Genomic DNA, 24,311 nt, shown 5'->3' on the forward strand with positions numbered 1-24,311 from the left:
TTTCTTTCCCCCATTCCTGTCAACTGTTCCGTTATGCTCTCCCTGAATCTCTGTACAACCTCTGGTTCTTTTAGTTCATCCAGGTCCCATCTCCTTAAATTCCCACCTTTTTGCAGTTTCTTCAGTTTTAATCTACAGGTCATAACCAATGGATTGTGGTCAGAGTCCACATCTGCCCCTGGAAATGTCTTACAATTTAAAACCTGGTTCCTAAATCTCTGTCTTACCATTATATAATCTATCTGATACCTTTTTAAGAAGTATATAATCCAAAAGAGCAGGTTAAATATGATGTGCAGGTCCAACAACAAGGTTTGGGTAACACATCTTTTTTGTATCCGGATCAACGAAGTGTTCGGTCCTTCAGTGGGGGGAAAAAAAAAAATTCTTAGAGGTGAATCTGCCACCCCATGTCTTGCTTGTTATCAGTAATGCTCCAGTCCATTCCCCGGGCCTACAAAACCACCACCTTGAAGAATTTCAATTCATCAAGATCCAGTTTCTGCCTCCTGGCACCACTCTGTTACTCCAGCTTATGGAGCTGTAGATTATTTGTAACTTTAAGAAGCTCTATGATAAAGCAGTCTTCAAGCATTGCTTTGAGTTGACTGAAGCTATCAATTTCACTCTCACAGAGTTTTGAAAATATTACTTCAACATCATTGCCTGCATAAGAAGCTCGAAAAGGCGTGGGAAGGGGTTACCAAAAGAACTCTCACTTCTGCTTGGAAGAAACTTTGGCAAGAGTGCATTGTCAGATGTGACTCTGAGGCATTTATGTCAGTACCTATGGAGTCTGTAGTCAATGAGATTGTGTCTTCAGCCAAGACAGTGGAACTAGAAGTGGATAACAATGATATCGATGAGCTTGTTGACGACCACTGAAGAGCTTACGGAGTTGCAATGCGTTCACAGCAGGAATTTGTGGAGAGGAGTCCTTAGGAGGAGGTGGTGGAGTGGGGTGGTGTGGTGGTGGTAACAGAAAAGCAGCAATCTTCTGGCACAATAAAAGAAATACTGAAAGCATGGGAATTGGTTACATTGTACATTAAAAATCATCACCCCAATAAAGCAGTGGCCATGCACTGTACAAATTTGACGACAATGATGTGTTGCATTTTTGCCAAGTATTGAAGTGCTGGCAGAAACAAATGACCATAGACAGCTTCCAAGAAAATTATTTATGCACCATGAACAATAAAATACAAAATACTGTGTGTACAATTTTCTTACAATAAATGGCATGAATAAGGTAAAACATTTAATAATTTTTGTGTGAGGACCATATTATCATATTTTAATTAATTTACACTGTGATCCAAAGTATCCGGACACCCCCACAAAGATATGTTTTTCATATTAGGTGCGTTGTGCTGCCACATACTCAATATCAGTGACCTCAGTAGTCATTAGACATCATGAGAGAGCAGAATGGGGTGCCCCATGGTACTCAACAGACTTCGAACGTGGTCAGGTGATAGGGTGTCACTTGTCATACATCTGTACGTGAGATTTCCACACTCCTGAATATCCCTAGGTCCACTGTTTCCGATGTGATAGTGAACTGGAAATGTGAAGGGACACGTATAGCTCAAAAGCGTACAGACCAACATCGTCTGTTGGCTGACACAGACTGCCGACAGTTGAAGAGGGTCGTAATGTGTAATAGGCAGACATCTATCCAGACCATCATACAGGAATTCCGAACTACACCAGGATGCACTGCAAGTGCTATGACAGTTAGGCGGGATGTGAGATAACTTGGATTTCATGGTGGAGCAGCTGCTCATAAGTGACACATCATGCCAGTAAATGCCAAATGACGCCTCACTTGGTGTAAGGGGTGTAAACATTGGACAATTGAACAGTGGAAAAATGTTGTTTGGTTGACGAATCACGGTACACAATGAGCGATCTGATGGCAGAGTGTGGGTACGGTGAATGCCCGGTGAATGTCATCTGCCAGCGTGTGTAGTGCCAACTGTAGAACTTGGAGGAGGTGGTGGTGGTGGTATTATAATGTATCATCTTTTTCATGGAGGAGGCTTGCATCCCTTGTTGTTTTATGTGGCACTATCACAGCACAGGCCTACATCGATGTTCTAAGCACCTTGTTGCTTCCCACTGTTGAAGAGCAATTCGGGGATGGCGATTGCATCTTTCAACATGATAGAGCATCTGTTCATAATGCACGGTCTGTAGCTGAGTGGTTACATGTCAATAACATCCCTGTAATGTACTGGTCTGCACAGAGTCCTAACCTGAATCCTATAGAACACCTTTGGGATGTTTTGGAACGCCGACTTCGTACCAGGCCTCACTGACCAACATTGATACCTCTCCTCAGTGCAGCACTGTGTGAAGAGTGGGCTGCTATTATCCAAGGATCCTTCCAGCATCTGATTAAATGTATGCTGCAAGAGTGGAAGCTGTCATCAAGGCTAAGGGTGGGCCAACTCCATATTGAATTCCAGCATTACCGATGGAGGGCACCACGAGCTTGTAAGTCATTTTCAGCTAGGTGCCCGGATACTTTTGATCACATAATGTATCTGGGAGAAATTGTTTTGCTTAACGAGTGTTTCGCACTAAAAGTAAGATTGTGGAATTAATTATGCTCACTATAAAATCTGATAATCAAACAAAAAGAAAAAAAAATTTAATAGCATGTGACCACATGTTACAGTATGTGACTACTTCTTTAAGTAATTTTTTCTGAGTTTGCTAGAGGCTGTCGTGTTGATTTTCTTAGACTTAGCAGATAGGGTAAACAGACAGGGTATTCTACTGAAGTTTAGCTTAGCAAAGAGATAGACAGTACTAGACAAGTAGTGAGATCATCGAATGTTGAGGATCCTCTTGCCTATTTCATATTGAAGGTAGTATCTTATTGTGTAAAGTTCCGTTGAATGTCTTGACCATTGACAAATGGGTCCCAAGCATTTCCTTGTAAAAATGTATATAAAAAAGCATTTCCTTTTAGCCAGCAATGGCCATGAGTAGAGAGCATACAGTTACATCCCAGAATACTTAGTGATGAATGTTTTATGAGCTATCCCAACCACCAACAAATGGTCTAAGCATTAGTTTCATGGAAGTATAACTTCAGCATTGGGCAGATCATAACGATACTATGTATCGAGTTAAATAATTTAAATTTTTCTCAAAATGATAGTAGCATTAGATTATGTATAGACTTTGACAATATTTAAACAGTAAAGAATAATTTGGCATAATGTCAGAACAGATCCATTGAAAATTTATATTAGTATGTAGACATTACCTAAAATAATAATTAGTAATGTAGCTTGACTGTAACAACTATCGTGTGTGAAAAGCCGATTCTTTTACTTGTCACATATTAACAATAGTAAGCAAAGTAGCAACATGTTTAAATTTTTCTTTGCTGTCTTCTGTCTTAGTATTGATCAATTAGCATAGGCAACAAGCAAGCATTCAAACAAGTAATAATCATGATATACAGTAAAGTCTCAAAAGGAAAAGAAAGGTCCCTATTTATTTACGTAAAAGTTTTAAAGTGGACTAATGAGTCTCATCTATAACCAAAACCAAGAACACAGTGGCAGCTCAGTTTATATTTTGCAATCAGTTCATTAAGGTAATCCCCCATTTAGATAATTATGGAACTATTGCCCACTTTTCTCAAGTCTGAATAATCCATCACATTTTTTATGAGCATTTATTAGAATGGTGAGACAGCTTTATTATAATTCATCATAAATCGTTAACTTTTTATATAGTCAGCAACAATATACATTGTTAGTATTTCATATTCTCAGGCCAAAGCTGTCATTTACATAGTCATTTATTGAATTTCAAATACTAATGGCAGACCTATGTATCAACAACTTTGCAATAATTCTTAATGCAACCACAGACCTTATATCTCATCAATTCACCTTATTCAGTACATCATTATAAATGTCAGTATAAAACATTACAAACAGAGCCCAAAGAAATCCCTAATACATCCCTTCCTTAACATGTGCGTCATTAACGCAGACTACTTTACTAGAAATCCTCATTCATCATCATAATATCTGATGACTCATAAATATGAAACTTCATGGCAGATTAAAACTGTGTGCCGGACCGAGACTCGAACTCAGGACCTTTGCCTTTTGCGGGCAAGTGCCCTACCGACTGAGCTACCCAAGCACGACTCACGCCCTGTCCTCACAGCTTTAATTCCGCGAGTACCTCATCTCCAACCTTCCAAACTTCATTCTGGAACCATAAATATCATTGTTGAACCCCCTATAAGTCACTGCAGAAAATCTCATCTTCAAAACTTCCTCTCAAATAAAAAATTCTTTAGCAATAATACATATGTACTTCCTCCATAACAATAGCAATATCTCACTTATTTTGACTAAGATTACTTCAGTTTCATCATTGTAGGTCTTGATAGTAGTTTCTATTTTTTTCCTTTCTTTAATCTTTAGCTGTGAGTCTAATTGTTCACTAGTTGATCCTACTTTTGTGCTCAGATCTCTCATATTAACTTACATACGGTTCATCAATTCATGGAAGTTTGGCTTTTTCTTGACTTGCATCTGTATCGTTTTGGCAATTCCCATTAATATATTTCATAAAACGAAGTAAATTTTAAGATATGTTACAACTTATCTTCTTATTTGCTGCGTAGTTTGGTGCAACAGTCTTCTGAAATGTTTTTAGGAACTTTCATGTAATGTATACTTCTACATGCTTATTCTTCCTTGGTAATTATGTGCTGCACATGTTTTCAAAATGTAATATTTTTTATTCTTCAGATTCCATGGGTTCCATCAAGCAGATATTAACACATACTGTATTTTATTGTTCTGTTCAGCAAGAAAGAAAACTGTTAAACTTCATAATCAATTGCATTATCTTAGTCATGGCTCCATGTGTATCTATCTTCCACTGTATAAGCTGTATTGTAGTCCTGATCTCATGATGTATCCCTGTAGGTACATCTCTTCAATTTCCAAGACTACCATATTGTTTTGTTACACGTAGCACATTCATAAATATACCTTTAAATTAAGAAATTGCCTGTGGTGATTTGAAAAGCCAGCAATGTATTGTGAAAAGTTCCATAAAATGTGTTGCAGAGTTTAGCTGGCTGCTGCTATATGAGATAGTCCCATACAAATGATTAGTGAGATAGATATTTGCATGTTCTATGGGTCATAACTGTGACCTCTTGCTATGGATGTGGACAGTCAGTTTTACAAACTCAGCACGCTTTCTCAGTGAAAATTATGGTGACATTCTACTTTCACAATCTGTCAGCAAATGCATTACATGCAGTGTAGTAACAAGTAAAATTTCTCTGCTAATGCATTAAAATGTAGCAAATAACTCATAAATTTGATGTGACATAATAGGTAATGTGACATAAAAACTAATGTTACTTTAAATTTCAAGAAGAATGCAGTAATCCAGTCAAATTTTGAGCAATGCTGTAGTTGCACTGCTATGATTGAAGAAGTTGGAACAGGTGGAGAAATATTCATGTCTTTGGTAAGGGCTGGTGCAACTTGCAGTGCATAAGCTGGTATTAAGAATAAGTTGAATGTGGAGGGAAGAAGGAGAAGCAAAAGTTGATACCATTCCTGTAAACTAATTGTGCTATAAGGGAACATTTCTATGGGGAGATTATCTTTCTTAGATAAATGGAATGAAATAGTTTACTGATAGATAAATCCGTTATCTGAGGCACTACAGTGTTTTAAGAAATGTCAAACTGGTTGTATTGAGGTATTAAATGACACTCATTACTTGTAGGCCTACATATAACTAGAGTCAGTAAAGGCATACTGGAGAGTGATGCGTATTGTCACAGAAGCATTAAAGCTTCATGGTGATGTAATACATTAATTATTCAGTACAATGTAAACAAAAATTCAGATAGGCAACCACTAACCTCCAGATAATTGATCCAGTTGAAAAGACATCTAGGACAGGAAATGATTGTCGGCACCAAGCCTCATTCAGAATAATAGAAATCTGACTCACTTCCCATTACCTTTACTCTTTAATGGTTTGTGTTGTGGATAATGATAGTTCTCAGAAAAATATTCACAATACAAGACACAAAAATAATTTTCATGTTGACATTACCTCATCATTTAGCGTTCAGTGTGGAATTATGTACTTCAGTGATAAGATGGTCAGCCAGCTCCCTTCGTTCATAAGGCAAGCAACTATTTAAAAAGTAATTAGCCACTCTTTCTACAAAATATCTGATACTCTAGTCAAGGATTGGAAATTCTTGTTAGCCACATGGCATGCAGCACTGTTTGTTGTAAAGCTGATTAGTAAGTAATGGTGTATCACAACAATGTAAATAATTCTTTTCTTTGAAAACTATAGGTACAGAACTTAAATCATGTAAAAATTTAGTAGGAGATAAACAGCAGTACCCTATATAACTGAAGCATCTATTTTTTCCCCTCCTTCTTCAAATCAGTAATTTACATTTAAATGCTATTAACTTTTATTTGATTCATTTCGTCACAGCCATCTGCACCTGGGGGACGACAATGTTTGCTAGGGTCTGACTGGCAATCCAATGCTATGTGTTCTGGGATTTTTCTTAAATAAGCCACCACAGTCTGTCCAAATACGTCTAGTTTAGGAGGCTCTGTTGTCTCTTTTACAATATCTTGTAATGCTGCTACTGCCTGAGATACAGCTTCAATTTTTTTACTCTGTTTCTTCGAATTACAATTTATTTCTCTGCAAATCCTCTTTGGGGTGTCTTGGGTCTGTGACGACCCTGGAGAATCAACCAAGCTACTATAACTTGCATCATCTATCAACTGAATCATCATCATCATCTTGGACAGTTTCCAGCCACTGGCTGGGTCTGTCGGGAACACAAGCCTCTCCATCGTGTTCTGTCTTTCCACCATTCCCCCTCTTCCACCTTCGTCCAGTTCTCTCCTCTTCTCGTCACACATTCCTTCACTCCCTTCACCCATCTCTCTCTTGGTCTTCCTCTGGGCCTCTTCCCCTCCAGTTGCAGATCAAACATCCTCTTTGGAATTCTTCCCTCATCCATTCTCTTCATGTGTCCATACCACTGCAGTCTTGATTTTTCTATCCTGTCCTGTACTGGTTCCTCCTTTAGTCTTTCCCTCACATACACATTTCGCAATCTGTCTCGTCTTGTTACACTCAACCTGCTCCTCTGGAACTTCATTTCACTAGCCTGTATTCTACTTTTGTCGCTTTTGTGCATTACCCATGTCTCACTTCCGTATGCCAATATAGGGACAAAGTAGGTTCGGTATATAATTCCCTTGGATTTTTGTGGCACCTCCTTGCTCCAAATAAGCCTCCTAATGCATTTGTAGAACTGCCCTGCTTTTCTGCACCTTTCATTTATTGCCATTGCGTTTCCCCCCTTACTTTCAATCATGCTTCCCAGGTACTTGAAGTTCTCTACCACTTGTAGTTTTTCCCCTCCACAAGTTATATCCACATTTGGCCTATTCTTCTTCCTTGTTGTGACAATTATTTCACTTTTCTTTGCAGAGAAATGCATTCCATATTGTGCTGCCGTTGCGTCCCATACATCTAACTGCTCTTGCACCTCCTTCTCGCAATTTCCCCATAACATCAGGTCATTGGCAAAAAGCACTGCTTTCATTTTATGATCTCCAATTGCATCTGATACTTGCTGTAGGATTTCATCCATAACAATAATAAACAATAAAGGCGAAAGCGCACTTCCCTGTCGCAGCCCATTTTCCAGCTTGAACCATGCAGTACGTTCCCTCCCCACTTTCACACAACTCTCACTTCCCTCATACATTTTTCTGACTTTTCGTGTTATCTCTTCATCTATCCCTTTTGCGTTCAGCACATCCCAGAGCTTGTCCCTACAGATACTGTCATACGCCTTCTTAATATCTAAAAAGGCCATGATTAAGTCCTTCCCGTACTCGTAGTGCCTTTCCTGCAGTTGCCTTACCGCAAATATGAGGTCCGTTGTTGATCTTCCCAGTCTGAAACCATACTGCTCCTCTTGCAGTCTACTTTCAATACTGCTTCTTATTCTCTTCTCCAGGATCTTTTCATAGATTTTTCCACAGTGGCATAGCAGGGTGATTCCTCTGTAGTTCTCACATCTCCTTTTATCCCCTTTCTTGAAGATCGGGACTATAATTCCTTTCTTCCAATCCTCAGGAATTCTGTTCTCCTTCCACACCACCCTCAGCACTCTGTATAGCCACTGGGTTCCTACTTCTCCTGCTGCTCGTATCATATCCACTGTTACTTCGTCCCAACCTGGTGCCTTGCCCCCTTTCATCCTCTTTATGGCTTCTTCCACTTCATTCCAAGTTAGATCATCAATTTCCCCACTATTATAATCGTCTGCTGCCTTAGGCTCTCCATCGCTGTTAGTTACCCGCTTGGCGGCATTCAACAGATCTTCAAAGTACTCCTTCCAAATCTTTTTGAGCTCATGCATTTCCTCCACAACTCTTCCATTATTATCCATGATCCTCAGGCACTCGCTTCTGTCGTTCCTCTTATTTCTTACCATGGTGTAAAGTACTTTTTTGTTCCCTTCACTGTCCTCTTCTAACATTCTTGTCCATTTTTCCATCCACTTCTTCTTCTCCGCCCTTACTATGGTCTGTGCCGCTTTCTTGCTTTCCTTATATTTTACCCTAGCTTCCTCTGTTCGGGTCTGGAACCATTCTCTGAAGGCTTTGTTCTTTCGAAGTACTGCCTCTTTACATATGTTGTTCCACCATGGGGTTTCGTTACTTCTCCTCTTTGTGCTAGTTCTTCCGCACACAGTCTCAGCTGCCTCAACTAGAGCCCTCTTAAAATCTCCCCATTCTTCTTCCACTGTTCTCTGATCTTCCTTTGGCAGCTTCTTCCTGATCAGTGTCTGGTACTGGGTCCTCCGTTCATCCTCTTTCAGCATCCATGTCTTCAACCTTTTCTCCTGTATATCTGTTGCCCTCCTATCTTTTTTCTCTCTTAGGGTGGCTACCAACAGCCGATGGTCACTGTCTAAGGCCTCAGATGGAATGACCTTAACATCTATGAGGCTGCTCATCATCTGCCTATCCACTAGTACATAGTCTACTACTGAAGTTTGGGACCAGTCTCCACTGTACCAAGTTATTTTGTGGCTACTTCTCTTCTTGTACCAGGAATTTGCGATCTCCAGCCCATTCCTCTTGCAGAATTCCAGCAACAATTTTCCTTCTCTATTTCGGTTCCCCCAGCCCTCTGGTCCCATTATCTCCTCGAATCCTTTCCTGTCTGTGCCAACATGTGCATTGAGGTCCCCTATTATAATCTGATTACCTCCATTTAGCTGCTTTTTGCATGTCATCTTCAAATTCCTCCTTCCCCTTTTTTGTACACCCCACCTGTGGGGCATATGCTTGGATGATTTCAATGCTTTTTCCTTTCACTCGTACTCTGGCTTTTATCATTCGATCATTGATACCTTCCACCTCCTCCTGCAGACCCTCTCTGACCACTATTGCCACTCCATTTCTTCCGCTCTCATTCCCTATCCAGTACAGTTTACATCCTTTACTTAGTGGTTTTTCACCAACTCCTCTCCACCTAGTCTCAGCAAGTCCCAAGATGTCCAATTTCCTCCTTTCCACCATTTCTACAATTTCTTCTAACTTCCCAGTTAGAGTCCTTACGTTTAAGGTGCCCAGTCGTAAACCATCTCGTAATCCTTTTCCATTGCTTGGTCGGTTTCCTTTAAATCCGTTCCATGATCCGAGGCATGTTCCCTTTTTAAAAGCAGTTGATTTATCCACTACTGGCTTGCTAGGCCTATCGCAGCTTCATCTATCAATTGAATACTGTTTGCAATGTCTGCTTCTACTTCAATAGAATCGTCTCCATCTTGACTTGGTGTATCCTAAAAAAGTCAAAAGAAATCAACATTATATAGAACACATTGAACCAAAATAGTAATTGTGAATATTTTACAACATTGACAAATTTAAATCTTGCGGCATGTAGTATGTGAAGCATTTTTATGGCTTCCCACAAGAAAGATTTCTCACATACAACATATATTTTGCAAAAATATTTTTCTTGCACCCTAAATTATAATAAACCAGCCTGACAAAGATAAAAAAGAATTTCAGCTACAGTTAATACACAAATACAATGTGATTACATGTGTTGTAACATTTCAGGGACATAAAAATTAGCAGCTAAAAATCATTACTGCTTGGTCGTTCCGTGGTCATGAATGTTAGATTTGTACAACTGACAGCGAAGTATAAACATGGAAATAAAACCCCACAAGTTAATACTTACCTTATGTGTATTAATGTGAAATGTTGATTAGCTCCATCAGAGAATATTTCCATAGCTTTGATATTATTTTTTGGTACTGAAGTATTTTCTGATCAAAAGCATGAACAGTTATCTTCTGTTACATATAATCAGATATAATAGCATATGAAACTGGACAAATAACTGTTTTAGTTTCATTAAATATGAAATTATGGGTGTGTGACAGTTTTCCCTAAATAATTTTATTCTCTTGCCTCTAATCTGTAAAAAGTATTTCCAACTATTGTTTGAAACTGTTTGGAGATATTGAATACAATGAAATTTACCAAATACATTAAATCTTCAACAGCACATTTTCAGTAAAAATATAATCTACTGGTCATTATGGTGTGAAATATTGTAGCTACAAAGTCAGAAATTATCCAGTCTAACTTTTGAATTTGTGTACAAGAAGACAAAATCTATTGGGTTTCAGAATTATTCATTTTGATTTCACTTTTCATGGAATCACTGGAATACTTGTCTTAAAGGTGCAGAACTTTACTTGGGCGCAAGATTTTCAGTTTCATCACAACAGGGAATGTTTCACAGCACACACTACGACCTGATTTCCTATACAGATCAAACGGCTGTACATATTACTAAATAAGATGTTTTGGAAACATAATAAATGTAAAATATTACTTACCAAAGTGTTTCTCGTCTTTCTTGTCTCGACTACATGTTTTAATAACTGGTCTGCAGCTTCAAACCAAGCAGGCTGGGTTTATAAATACCATCTGTAGACGCACCACTCTTAAGTGATTTCAGTACTTTTTTTATGTTCATTCGTGTAAGCATTTCAAATTCTTCTAGTTAAGCTCAAGTATTGTGGTATGAGTGGGGCAGTCTGCAAATGGTTTAATTCATATTTAACTGGAAGAATGCAGAAAGTTTAAATAAACGGTACACATAATGTGCAAAAATCAGCAGATTCCTCAAACTGGGGAGGTATCAAGAGTGGTGTCCCACAGGGTTCGGTCTTGGGTGCCTTATTGTTCTTTATATATATCAATGACTTGCCACTCTATATTCATGAAGATGCAAAGTTAGTTCTTTTTGCTATATAGTGATCATACCCAACAGACAAGAACTAACAGAGGACATTGTATGTAATGTCTTTCAGTAAATTAAGTGGTTCTCTGCAAATGGACTCTCACTGAGTTTCGAGAAAAAACAGATACCTTTCATTAAACTGACACATTCCACATCATTACAAAGTATTGTATTCATGATCTACAGAACAAGTATTAATATAGTGTACTGTACTGTATCTTCTCACTATAAGCATAAATACTTACATGAGTATTGCATTGAATCGTAGGTTAAACAAACCTTGAGTTTGCCAATATCCAATAGTGGTCTGTGTTAAGTAAATGCTTTCTTTGAAGTGTTAAATAAATACAGCAGCCAAGTAGTTAAAAATCAAGAGTAGAACATGTGTTGATGTGCCATATCGTAGATTATCTAAATCACAGAACAACTACCTAGGCTAACAGGTTAAGCACAGATTTTAAAGAATTGCCTGTAAATATTTTAAAAGCTACATTGCATAAGCTACTAGTAAACAATGTTTATTATACAGTTGAATTTTTTGAAGATGAACGTACTGCTTTCTAACACACAATTTCTTCTTTCACCTATTTCATGTAAAAGACATTACATTGATATAATAGATAGTGTAGAATTGTATGCTCTTGACTTTTGTCTTTTGCTTTAACGAGTCAAATGATAAAATTTTATCATAATCATCATCATCATTTGTTACAAAGTACAAGCTGACTTTACTGGACTAGTCTGCAGTGACTGCTCCTGCCTATTAATGATTCACATCTCTGAATGGTCTCTTAGTTGATGGGATCTAAGGAACATGATGCATTAGTGGAGCATGAGAGGCAGAAAGACACTTTGGCAAGTAATATATGTATTTATTGAATTTTGAATACATTTTATTCAATAGTTACAGAAAATTACAAGCTAAATCATAGTCTTGCCATGGAACACTTCCGGTTGTTATGAAGAATTGACAATATTGGTCCCTAACAAGTACTGCTTCTCGTGAGTGATTGTTGCTTCCAAGACATGTCACTTCCTGAAGCCCGGCAGTATGAATGTCCCTCCATGAACCTAGCTGTACTTCTCCTATGACAAGGTCTTCATTATCAGGCAGGCCTCGAGTGAGATACGAAGTTGATGTTCTGCGCAACCAGTTGTGCAATGCACTGCCCCACTTCGTGACAAAGATCTTCGAAGCAGATCAGCACAGATATGTCTGTAGTTAGTTGACGAAGTAGTATCGGCTGTCGTCAACAGATGGCAGAGCAATACAATTTTACCTAGAGCGCCTATATAGTGAGGTGACCATATTTTCTAGATTCAAATTCGGGACATTAACATATTTCCTAGGCCCAAATCCGAGACACATTAAAAATTTTGTAAAATAGGCTATATTTATTTATTTATTTATTATATGAGAAGGTGGTTTCAATTAAATGTAATATACAAAATATAAATTAAATTTGTTACAAAGAAAAGCACATTTACATTTTATTAATTCCTTCTAAGATGAATGAGTGTGATCAGGGCAACTGTATTTATCAGTGCTGTGAATTTTCTTTATCAATTCTGTATTTTTCAACAACATATGAAAAAACTCGACACAAGTTTCATCATCATTTATTCTACTTACTAACATTGCTTTCATGGTTTCTACAGCCAACTGTGTTTTGTCACTTGTCCATATATTGTTCATGTGGGAAAATACCCTTTCAGTAGCAGCATTACTGCCAGGAAGCAGAAAAGAAACTCCACTAGCTTGAATACATTTGTAAATGGCACATGATTCTGGCTGAAATGAGAAATCATCTCAACCCATCTTTGACCTGGAACAGTGTTCTTAGCAGTCCATTCAATGATTTTCTCAGTGGTTACTTTTGTGTTAGCAGAAGAGCCAACACCATGTTACAAGTGGAGGCCGAAATGCACGCATTTTAGTTCATGCAGGCTGGCGTGAGGAGGGAAGAACTATACTGACGTGAGGTCTGGAACATGACAAGGAATGAGAATTCAGAAAGTGGATGTAATTAGTTTGATACTTAACTTCAAACCATTAATGATGAATGTCACACTTGACTGTACATAATTCACAATATTATCTGTTCAGAATACATTCTTGAAGATAGTAATTATAGTAACTGAATATGGCCCCTTGCTATGTCGTAGCAAATGACGTAGCTGAAGGCTATGCTAAACTGTCGTCTCTGCAAATGAGAGCGTATATAGACAGTGAACCATCGCTAGAAAAGTCGGCTGTACAACTGGGCGAGTGCTAGGGAGTCTCTCCAGACTAGACTTGCCGTGTGGCGACGCTCGGTCTGCAGTCACTGATAGTACCGACATGCGGGTCCGATGTATACTAACGGACCGTGGCCAATTTAAAGGCTACCACCTAGCAAGTGTGGTGTCTGGCGGTGACACCACAGTTACAAACTGTTTGACACTGACATACTCATCATACATAACATTTTCTGCAAACTGAACATATGGCACAGTTTCTCTAACTAGAGAAGTAGTTCTTTCAGTGTCATCCCATACCGGTATTTGATTCAAGGTAACCCAATTGTAGCAGTCCAAGTTCTGGAAACTTTTTTCAGTCCACTTTTTTTAAAAGTAGGATAGAGCAGTTTCATAGGAAAATAATACAGCATCATGAAAACTCTTTACCTCTGCTGGAAGCAGACCTACCTCTGTTTCAAGAGTTTCAAAAATTGTTTTAACTCTTGAGGGAAGGAACTGGTCTTCAATTTTGGACTGCAATGTAGTTTTCAACTTACTAATACAATCAGCCACTTCAAATATAGTGACTGTCTGTCCTTCAACTTTTTTTACTGCTTCATGAAATGATGAAGCCTGACTGTGAACAAAGTATAGCCATATTTCAGACAAAGAGTTTTGAAAGAAGTTTTGAAGTAACAATGGACACTTCAGATTGGCAGTATGATTTTAGTGGTTTAAACATTTTGATGACTCACTCAACAGCAGACAACAGTGCTAACCATCTTGTTTGGGCATAACCCAAAATCATTGCAAAATCTGTTTCAACAAAGCTGCAAAAGTCCTTCAGAGTTTCAACTCTCAAAATGTATAATATGAAATACAGAAATATTTTGGAAACTACAATTTCTATATCTGCAGGCAAAATATCAGTAGCTGCTCGAACAGTATTATGCAGTATATGAGCAGCACACAACCAACCCCTATCAGTCTATGACCGAGTTCCACTTGCACAGGGTGGCACAGGGAAACGGGAAATTTCGAACTAACGTCATTTCCATGAATAAATTCATAAAACTAGTAATTTATTAACGAAAGTGAATGTATTCAGTATGCCATTATTCAGTATGTCTTTACAATCAAAATGTCCAAAAGTGTCTCTTTACGTTTTAAAGCTGACATCGGAGAGATGTGCTCCCATTCGGCGTTCACACTCTTAACAGCCTGTTATGAAAACTCTGGAATGCGCGGTGTAGCAAATCTTTGGGAATGGCAGTGATTTCGTTTTCAATGTTCTCCTTCAGTTCATGTATTGTTGCAGGACGTGTACGGTACACCTTGCCTTTAAGATATCCCCACAGGAAGAAGTCGCACACACTAAGATCAGGGGATCTTCCAGGTCATGCAATGTCACCGTTACGTGAAATAATGCGTCTTCCAAACAATTGATGAACTGCTGCCATCGATTGTCGAGCAGTGTGTGACGTGGCTCCATCCTGCTGAAACAACATGTTTTCGACGTTAAGATTAAGCTCGCACAGTCTCGGTGTAAAGAATGTTTGAAGCATTTCAACATATTGAGCGGATGTTACTGTCACTGCACTACCGTCTACACGTTCAAAAAAATAAGGGCCGATAACACCATTAAATGATACAGTACACCATATTGTGACCTTGGCGCTATGTAGTGGTCGCTTGTGAAACTAGCAAGGATTGTCCTGTGCCCAATAACGAAAATTCTGTTTGTTCACGAATCCGTTCAGGTGGAAATGGGCTTCGTCCAAGGAAATTCGCGTCCTCATTGATTTTAGCCAATATCTGGCTGCTAAACTCCATACATGACGCTGGGTCTCATTCATGTAAGTGTTGCACAATCTGCAACTTACAGGGATGGAAGTCTAATTCGTGCAATATTCTTTGGAAGCTTCGTCACTTAATCCCTAGCGAAGATGCATGCTGTCGAACGGAGCGGCGAGGCCTTCTCTCAATTGCAGCTCTAGCAGCTGCAATGTTCTCTGGGGTACGTACCATTGGAATGCCACCTGGAGGTTTCTTTTTCAAGGCAGATCCTGTTTCTTCAAAATTACGCACCCACGTTGTAATCGCATCTGCAGATGGGACACGTCCATGACGTCCAAGCTGGTAATGCTGTCGAAATGTTCTCTGCGCAGCAGTCGCACTATCACCATTTTTGTAAAACGCTCTCACAGCTACTGCACGTTCCGCACCAGTCCAATTCTCCATGATTACTAAATGGCAATGTGTTCACATCAATTGTGCAAAGTTTCAAACAGCTGCCGGCGCTACAGTGCTGCCAACTGTAACGTTAAAAATTTCTCGTTCCCATGTGCCACCCTGCAGTTTAGTAAAAACATTATTCTGACCTTTTCTGTCAGCACTTCCAAAATTGCAGTTAGTGTTATCAGCACACAGTCCAACAACTTTTTCTTCTAGGCTGTTTTTTCTGAGGCTGTCTGTTAAATAGCCACTCACAATAGTAGATGTTTCCCCAGGCAACGATTTTAATTGTAATAATCTTACTTTTACACCAGTTTTGTAATCAAAATATCTGACGAGGATAGGAAAGACCTTAATCTCTTTGTGGTTAGATGCATCAGTCATAAATGAAATAAATGTCACTTTTTCTAAATCATGTCGCAACATATCTAATGCATGAGGAGCTAACACATTCACAATTATGGCCTTTGTTTTTGTACGTGCACAAGAAAATTTAGGCTCTAATGTCGCTTGAAGAAGCTTCGATGTACAATCCATAGATCTGAAACTATGATTGTGCTGAATTGTATGATACGCAAAAACGCCCTCAGTTGCAACTAAACTGTCCTCCTGACCACAAAGTTTCTCTGATGTAAAAAATGACTTTAACCCTTTCAGTCACACATTTTCAATTTTAAAAATAAAAATTTGAAATTTGGCATACTTATTAACCAGATTTTTTTTGATAATTTTGAATACAAAATTTCCTAATTTGGATCATCCGGAAGCTGGATCTGGATCATCCTATATATAGGACACGTTGACTGGTGTTCTTCTTTCTGTTGCCTCCTTATACGCTGACCATGAATTAGTTACTGCGAGATCCAATTAATGAATGAACATTCTTAGATTCCTCTTCTAGGACCTTTTGTTAGGGATACTAACAATATGTAAACAATATCTATAGGTACAAATTACATAAAATTACATAATTTTTTTTATTAGTAAAAAAGTAGACACACACACGCTGTGTCTGTGTATGTGCAGATGGATGTGTGTGTGTGTGTGTGCGTGTGTGCGTGTGTGCGTGTGTGCGTGTGTGCGCGCGTGTGCGTGTGCGTGCATACCTGTCCTTTTTTCCCCTCTAAGGTAAGTCTTTCTGCTCCCGGGATTGGAATGACTCCTTACCCTCTCCCTTAAAACCCACATCCTTTCGTCTTTCCCTCTCCTTCCCTCTTTCCTGATGAGGCAACAGTTTGGTGTGAAAGCTTGAATTTCGTGTGTATGTTTGTGTTTGTTTGTGTGTCTATCGACCTGCCAGCACTTTCGTTCGGTAAGTCACATCATCTGTGTTCACAGAATATTATTATTTTGTGTGAAATTGTGTAAAACAGTTTCTGTTTTTGGATATGCGCAAATGTATATTGCACTTCGAACACAAAAAATAAGTTTTTTCCCTTTGCAGCTCTCATTCTTACACCTATCTTGGGTATTTTTTGTGCTCACTTCCGGTAGGTGGTTCATTTGGTCATACTGTACATCAATCACTGGCTTGATAGCTGCAATCCGTTTGTGATGCAGTGGCCCAGAAAGTGGTGCCTCATCACTGGATGGCCTTCCTCTCTTCTTGGCAGGGGTTTTACCTCCAATTATGAGGGCTTCAGCGATATACTGTCTGAAATGGATAAGGTCCATGGTATCTTTCTTTGTAACTTGTTGGCTGGCAGCCTCCTACTTATTCTCTGACCATGAATTAGTTACTGCTAGATCCAGTCCGTGAGTGAACATTCTCAAGAGTCCACTTCTTGGATCTAATGAATGTTCTGTACAGTGACAAGAGGAAATATAGTTTGTCAACTCCTCCCATGCTGGCATTGTACAGTTAAACACATTCAGACCTGGGAACATCTATATACTTTCGTTGTCTCTTGTCCCAACGACGACATGTGGCAGCACTACCTTTTCCAATAAAGTTTGATCTTAAGGTGAGACATGAGTTGTCAAACCATTTGGTTGGTATAACACCATCCATGCTAAAAACTTCCTCTGATCCTCGGGGCAATTTATTCATTTCAGAATCAGATTTAAATGGAGGTTTCATAAACCTATCGGTTTGAATAGTCCCTACAGCATAAATATTTTTCTTCAACAGCATACTGAAAAAGTGAATAAGTACTAAAGAAGTTGTCAAAATATACCTGACAATATGGTGCATTTATTCTCTCCGATGATTCCGTTACTATTGCACCCCATTTTGTTAGTTTATTGCTTATGTATTGTTTTACGTCTAGTGAACTTTTGAATGGAACCATTTGTTTGTCAATACTTAGTTTAGGTTCAATTTCTAGTTCACTGCATCTTTTTCGGATGGTGTTATAGATAGGACGAACTTTCCAGAACGTGTCCTTGTTGCCTGGCTATTCTTTGTCTCTTACAACATGAAAGCACATTCTTAATTTAAAAAATCTGTAGAGTGAAATCCCTATCAGCTATGAGAGGAATCTGGAATCGTGGCTCCCAATACATGCGTACTCTTGGATACCCTAGATTATCCATAGCTAAATGGATCCCTAGAGAAATCTTCATCTCATGTACTGTTGTTGGAGCATAGTTGGCAATATTGTTGTGCACCGCATAATAATTTGTACAATACACAATCTGCACAATTAGGTCATCTGGTATGTACTGGTGAAAAATTTCAAGAGGATTCAATGTCGCAGGTACTTCATTTTCTCCTTGCTGCTCAAAGTGGTTTCTAACAGCTGAATCATATTCTCCTCTCAACCATTTCACATTCATTTTCTCGGCCAAATTCATGTTTTTAAAATATTGTATTTGGAATTCTTTTAATGTTGGACACGTAAATGGAATTTATTCTCCATCATCTTCACCCAGATCTTCTACAACGTCAGTTCTACCAGCCTGTGAACGAAGTCTCATTTGCAGTTGTGGGGTAACTTCATATTAGACTTCATTATACGAAGGTTATTCTCCACAATTTCTACTGTATACAGGACCGGTACATTAGTGTAAAGGTTAGTAATGTCGAACGATATTAACTTTGTCTCCTGATTACATTCCAAATTTTTTATTTTATTAATCAGTGATTGGCTATTCATTATTGAATAATTATTCTGAAATACGTATGATTTTTTAATCTTGTCGTGAAGGAACCTGGCTAAATTGTGATATCTGCTACTAATACTATTTACTATTGGATGGATAGGGTGGTTTATTTTATGTACTTTGAATTGAGAACGAAGTTTGGGAGTCTGGGGGTTCATGTTTATCAGCTGTTTCTTTTGAAAGGGCTTTAGCAAATGTTTAGCCCCATTTACAGCACATCTAATTTCTTTTTGTAGACCGGGAGTAGGGTTGTCCTCTATTTCAGATACATTATTAGGAGACAAAGTTAATATCGTTCGACATTACACTAATGTACCGGTCCTGTATACAGTAGAAATTGTGGAGAATAACCTTAGTACCTATAAAAAATATATAACAGACAAACAGATTACTGATTTCATACGTTTGTTGTCATTGGTAGTAAAATATAACTACTTCGAGTTTAATGGCAAACTGTATAAACAACTTGATGCCCTAGCAATGGGTAATCCGCTAGCCAGAATTTTAGCTGACATATTCATCAATTCGCTCGAAGACAAATTCTTCAGTAGGTACGACTCTACAGAATTAGGTATTTTATCCTATTCGCGATACTTAGATGACATTTTGATTATATACAATGGCACTAATGAAGGAGTAGATCAACTGTTCACACGTGAGTTACAAAATGAACGCCGCGAGTTAAATTTCCTAGATCTGAAGTTGGCGATAATAGAGAATAAAATAATTTTTGACATTTTTCAAAAACCGACGAGTACTGATCATACCGTACCTGCAGACTCGACACACCTTCAGTCTCTCATAAGAAAGCTTTCTTTCATTCAGCAATTCACCGTGCCGTGGTTACTCCCCTATCACCAGAAAAACTGCAAAAAGAAACTGATGTAATTAAGACTATAGCATTTAATAACGGCTATGAACCCACATTAGTGGAAAACATCCTTAAAGAAAAAGCTAAAGGAAGAGTCACCACTTTAGGTACTGGTCAAACTAATAATAATGATAAAAAGTACATCTCAATATCCTTTTTAGGTAACATATTGTATAGGATTCAGCATCTCTTAACTAAAAAATACGGCTGCAAGGTTGCTTTCTCCACACAAAAATAATTTACAAAAAAATTTAATTCATAATCTAAAAGCTTCAGACGAACCTTTACATGGCTCAGGGGTATATAAAATTTCCTGTAATACATGTCCAGCATTTTATATTGGACAGACAGGCAGAGCTTACAACGTAAGTTACAAAAAACATCTTTTAGGCAAAAAGACACTAATGAGCAAAATTCAACATTTGCAGAACATCTTTTCATAACAGGGCATAACCCCAAAGAATTAAATGAAATGACAATTCTGCATAGAGAAAAGAAGGGAGAAAACTTGATGTCTTGGAAGAACTTGAAATTTTCAGGCACACACCAAATAATGATGACGTTGAATGAACAAGTACATTTGAAAAATAAAAATTTCTTTAATGCTTTTAAACCAGAGCTCTCAGTTTTATGATACTTATAATCCAGGTTCTCTCCTCCTTTTCAGAAACATTATTTTACCTCTGTTAAGTTACACTCATTACTAACACACCAGATGACCTCTGTGCCCTAGTTATGCAAGCATTCTTTTCAAATTTTGTGTCGTAATAATGAACTGATGTTCTTCATTACGTATGTAATTCCAGTCGTATTTAACTCTGGTTCTACTTGTGCTACGTAAAACGTAGCGAACTTTGTACTATTTTATCCCGTTTGAAACCCATTTATAAAAGTTACTCAATAATTTGTAAAATTAATTTTTGTTAAAAGCTATATTGGCTATACGTATGATTTACTTCAGAAAATGTGTAATATACAAAATTGTTTTGCTCACGTTACTAGTGGCCCACTTGTGGCGCGCCCTACATTACGTGTACTTGGCAGTGTGACTAATTCCCACACAGTCGGTCTCCTCACACCACACCGGTGTTACTTATGTCTTAATGTTTGACTTTTTGAAGAACACTATGTCTTATATTTTAATGTATGACTTGAGCAACTCAGCTCTTAAATCATTGTACATCTTTGATGATATGTTCTTCATGTAAGTACTATTTGTTTCACACTCGTTTACATTATGTAAACTTTTATTAGATAAGAAATTTAATCTGACATATTCATTTTAGGTAATTACCTTACTTTCTGATGAAGTCACACTTACAGGTGACAAAACCTGGTCAAGGTATATAGAAAATCTATGCAACCGGCTGGTAGATTTTTACATGTTGTTGTTGTGGTCTTCAGTCCTGAGACTGGTTTGATGCATTTTCAAAAAACTCAGAGAAATAGTTTTTCTGTGATGTTAGACGGAGGAAAACTGAACAACCTTTGCACCTTATTTTGGTTTTATTCGTGCAGCCACTGTTCTTACACCTCATGCCATTTTTCAACCCAGTCATTTCTGGTAAATGGGTTACAGAAGGTGAAGGTGATTTTGGCGGCAATAATCTTCGCCTTTTAGGAGTTGACTCCTCACCATCTTCATCAGAATGTTGTTCCTCTTGGCCCCTTAACAAATGTTCAGCAATTCTAATTTTGAAATCAAGGTACTGCAGGATATTCTTCTTTGGCTCGTCGTTCTTAATTTGGTCACTTCTGTACTGAATCCAGCTATTTGCAATTCCCAGATCTATGAAGTGAAAAGTAGTTTTTACGGGCCACTTTTTGGTTCCGGTGCAGATCCTGTAAAAACTCATCATTGTATCAATTAAGTCTATGCCACCCATATTTTTATTGTAGCAGCTGATTACTGCTGGACGGGGAGCCTGAATGTATCTCCGATCTTTTTTCGACCACCTTTTACATTGACCCATAGGGTTCTTCCCAACCTTCGTCGATTCAGTTATGACTGGCTTTCGGTCATACCATTTTACAATGGAAATGAGTTTCTTTTTTCACTGTCTGGTCAACAGACCCACATCCTTGATTTGTAAGAATCTTGTCTGCTGTCAGATGGACTGCTCTGGGTATTCTTGATTTCATGATTGTTCCAATGGCAGGCAAGTTTTTTCAGCCAATGATTCCAGTAAAGGAACAGAGGTAAAATATCTATCAAAGAACACATGTGTTCCATCTGGAAGACTCTGGCAAAGCCTGAGGACTGCTGAGGCTCCTATTCCTTGTTTTAATTGTTGACCAATAGCTTCTGACACCGGCATCCAGTTGATTGTACAGATGGGGAATACTCTCTTGGGATATGTTATTCTACACCTGTTTGAACTATTCATGTAGTTCTGTAACAGTTGTTCGTTGACGACCTGCTACCAAAAACAGCCATCCACACAATCAGTTGGGGTGCTGGCTACAACATAACACCAAAACCTAATGATTATAGCACTCGTATGTTGTCCTCCACAGTTGCTGCTAAATTTGACAATGTGTTTGACAGAAGATGACGAGTTCTCAGTATATTTTAGTAAGCAGGATGGAATTTCCTGACAACTTCACTCAGCTTGACCTTCATACCAAATGACCATTGTGACCATATAAGTTTTTAAATCATGGGTGCAAAAATTGTATGTCCACTACTGTCTGCAATGAAACATATTGCTGCAGGTGAGTACTGAGGTTGGGAGAGTCATCTCTAAATCAAAATGCGTGACTGCAGTAGTCTTATCATCTCTAAAATGTTAGACTGCATTAGTTTTTGCTCGCTTTGCAGCTTCTGCTTTTGTCAGATGAATATCCTTCTGAATTTTGGGTGCACAGACATTTTTATAGCCATGCTTTAACAGGTTTTCCAGTCTGTCACAAGTTGTGCATGGATCAGTGTGAGGTTTTGAACATAAGTTTAAAATGGTTTGCAAATATACAGGGTGTTCCAAAAAGAAAGAACAGATATCAGTTGTTTATTACAGACAAACTATCAAAGATTTGTGCATGTCACTGGATAGAAGAAGGTTCAGAGTTTTTATGTTCACACACACTGTACCATACACTGAATATGAGCACCCTGCATTGCTTGAGAAACATTAAAACAGTAGTTCACTTCATTTGATACTCGAATCAGGTCCCTGTTTATTGATTTGACAGCTTCAGCAATTCAGTTTCTCAACTCTTGAAGAGTAGCTGTGTGGCGGTCGCTGCGCTCCTCTTGATTATTGGTAATATTACTTGTGATAACCCAACACGATAGATCATCGGACTTCATATGGCGCGACTGCACACGGGTGCGACAGATTGTACGCAATGACCTGTATCTTGGTGCCTGGAGTTTACAACCTTAACGCTATGTTTATATTAGTAAATTTTTAAAAGCACATTATTGCGCAACAACACACTTTTCCCGTAAATACTCTTCTCGTTCTGCATCTTTTTAATATGAACCGCTCCATAAGACGTTGTTTTGGTAATGTATTTTTAAATAATTAATAACTTTTAGTGCACTTAGTAATTTGTCTTGGCCTGCTCACGTGCGATATGTCTGCTGCCTTGCTACCCCACAATTCGAATGCCCATTGTTCTTTCTTCCCACGGCGAGCTAGGCTATTCCGTTTGGGCTACCTGGGTGAATCCCCACCTTGCTACTTTTGTAAAATTAACTTGTACATTTACTTATATCCTATTTACTTTCATACATTGTTTTTCCATCAGTCCATATTAATTAACTTTTTTATTCATTTAATTATTATCTATATTCCTTAAAAACTATTGAATATTTACTAGGGAATACTCGTCGTATAGTAATGCTTGCAGTACCGTTCACCTTTTGGCCGCTCGATGGCTCTCCTTGCCTGTCTCCAATCACTCCTGCCAGCTCGTGCCATTCCTTTACACTAATACTACTGCTCTGAGCACTTGTGGCGTCTTGTAGCATCTTAGCTGCCATAGGTGGGTCAAACACTGTCTTTTGTGTATCCCCACTGAAAAAAATCACACAGTGTGAGGTCTGATGACCTGGAAGGCTAAATCAGTGAACAAGATCTTGGTGCCCACCTCTCCCAATCCAATGTTGTGGGGTGATTTTGTTAAGGGAACACTGCAACTCCAGGTGAAAGTGAGTTGGGACATAAAAATGAAAATGTTGGAATCTTAATGAAGTTGCGGGAACACCAATTTTGCAGCGTGTCCAGGTATGACATTCTTGTCACATTTTCCTCTGCAAGAGAGACGGGTCCATAAACTTTATGAACAGAAATGGCTCAAAACCTACTCAATTTCAGTGAGTCATTCATGTTTGACAGTGGTGCCAGCAATCTGTGACCACCAAATTCTTACATTATGGGGGCTTACTGATGTAATGCCAATTCATCCAAAAAGATGAGTCATTTGGAATAAGTGTCCTTTCAATTTTCCTAGCGAACTGAAATGTGAAATT

General features: G+C 38.4%; 1 protein-coding gene across 1 annotated transcript in view; it reads left to right on the top strand.

Annotated features, from left to right (window-relative positions):
• Positions 1-5,167, top strand: part of LOC124717120 (histone acetyltransferase Tip60-like) — a 105,235-nt gene extending 100,068 nt beyond the window's left edge. Inside the window, exon 10 of the mRNA XM_047243850.1 lies at positions 4,797-5,167. Coding sequence (XP_047099806.1) covers positions 4,797-4,963 — 167 coding nt within the window. The 3' untranslated portion in view covers positions 4,964-5,167. The remainder of the gene's footprint in view (positions 1-4,796) is intronic.
• Positions 5,168-24,311: the final 19,144 nt, after the last annotated feature.

The sequence above is a fragment of the Schistocerca piceifrons genome, chromosome 9, assembly GCF_021461385.2.
Source record: "Schistocerca piceifrons isolate TAMUIC-IGC-003096 chromosome 9, iqSchPice1.1, whole genome shotgun sequence".
Taxonomy (NCBI): Eukaryota; Metazoa; Arthropoda; class Insecta; order Orthoptera; family Acrididae; genus Schistocerca; species Schistocerca piceifrons.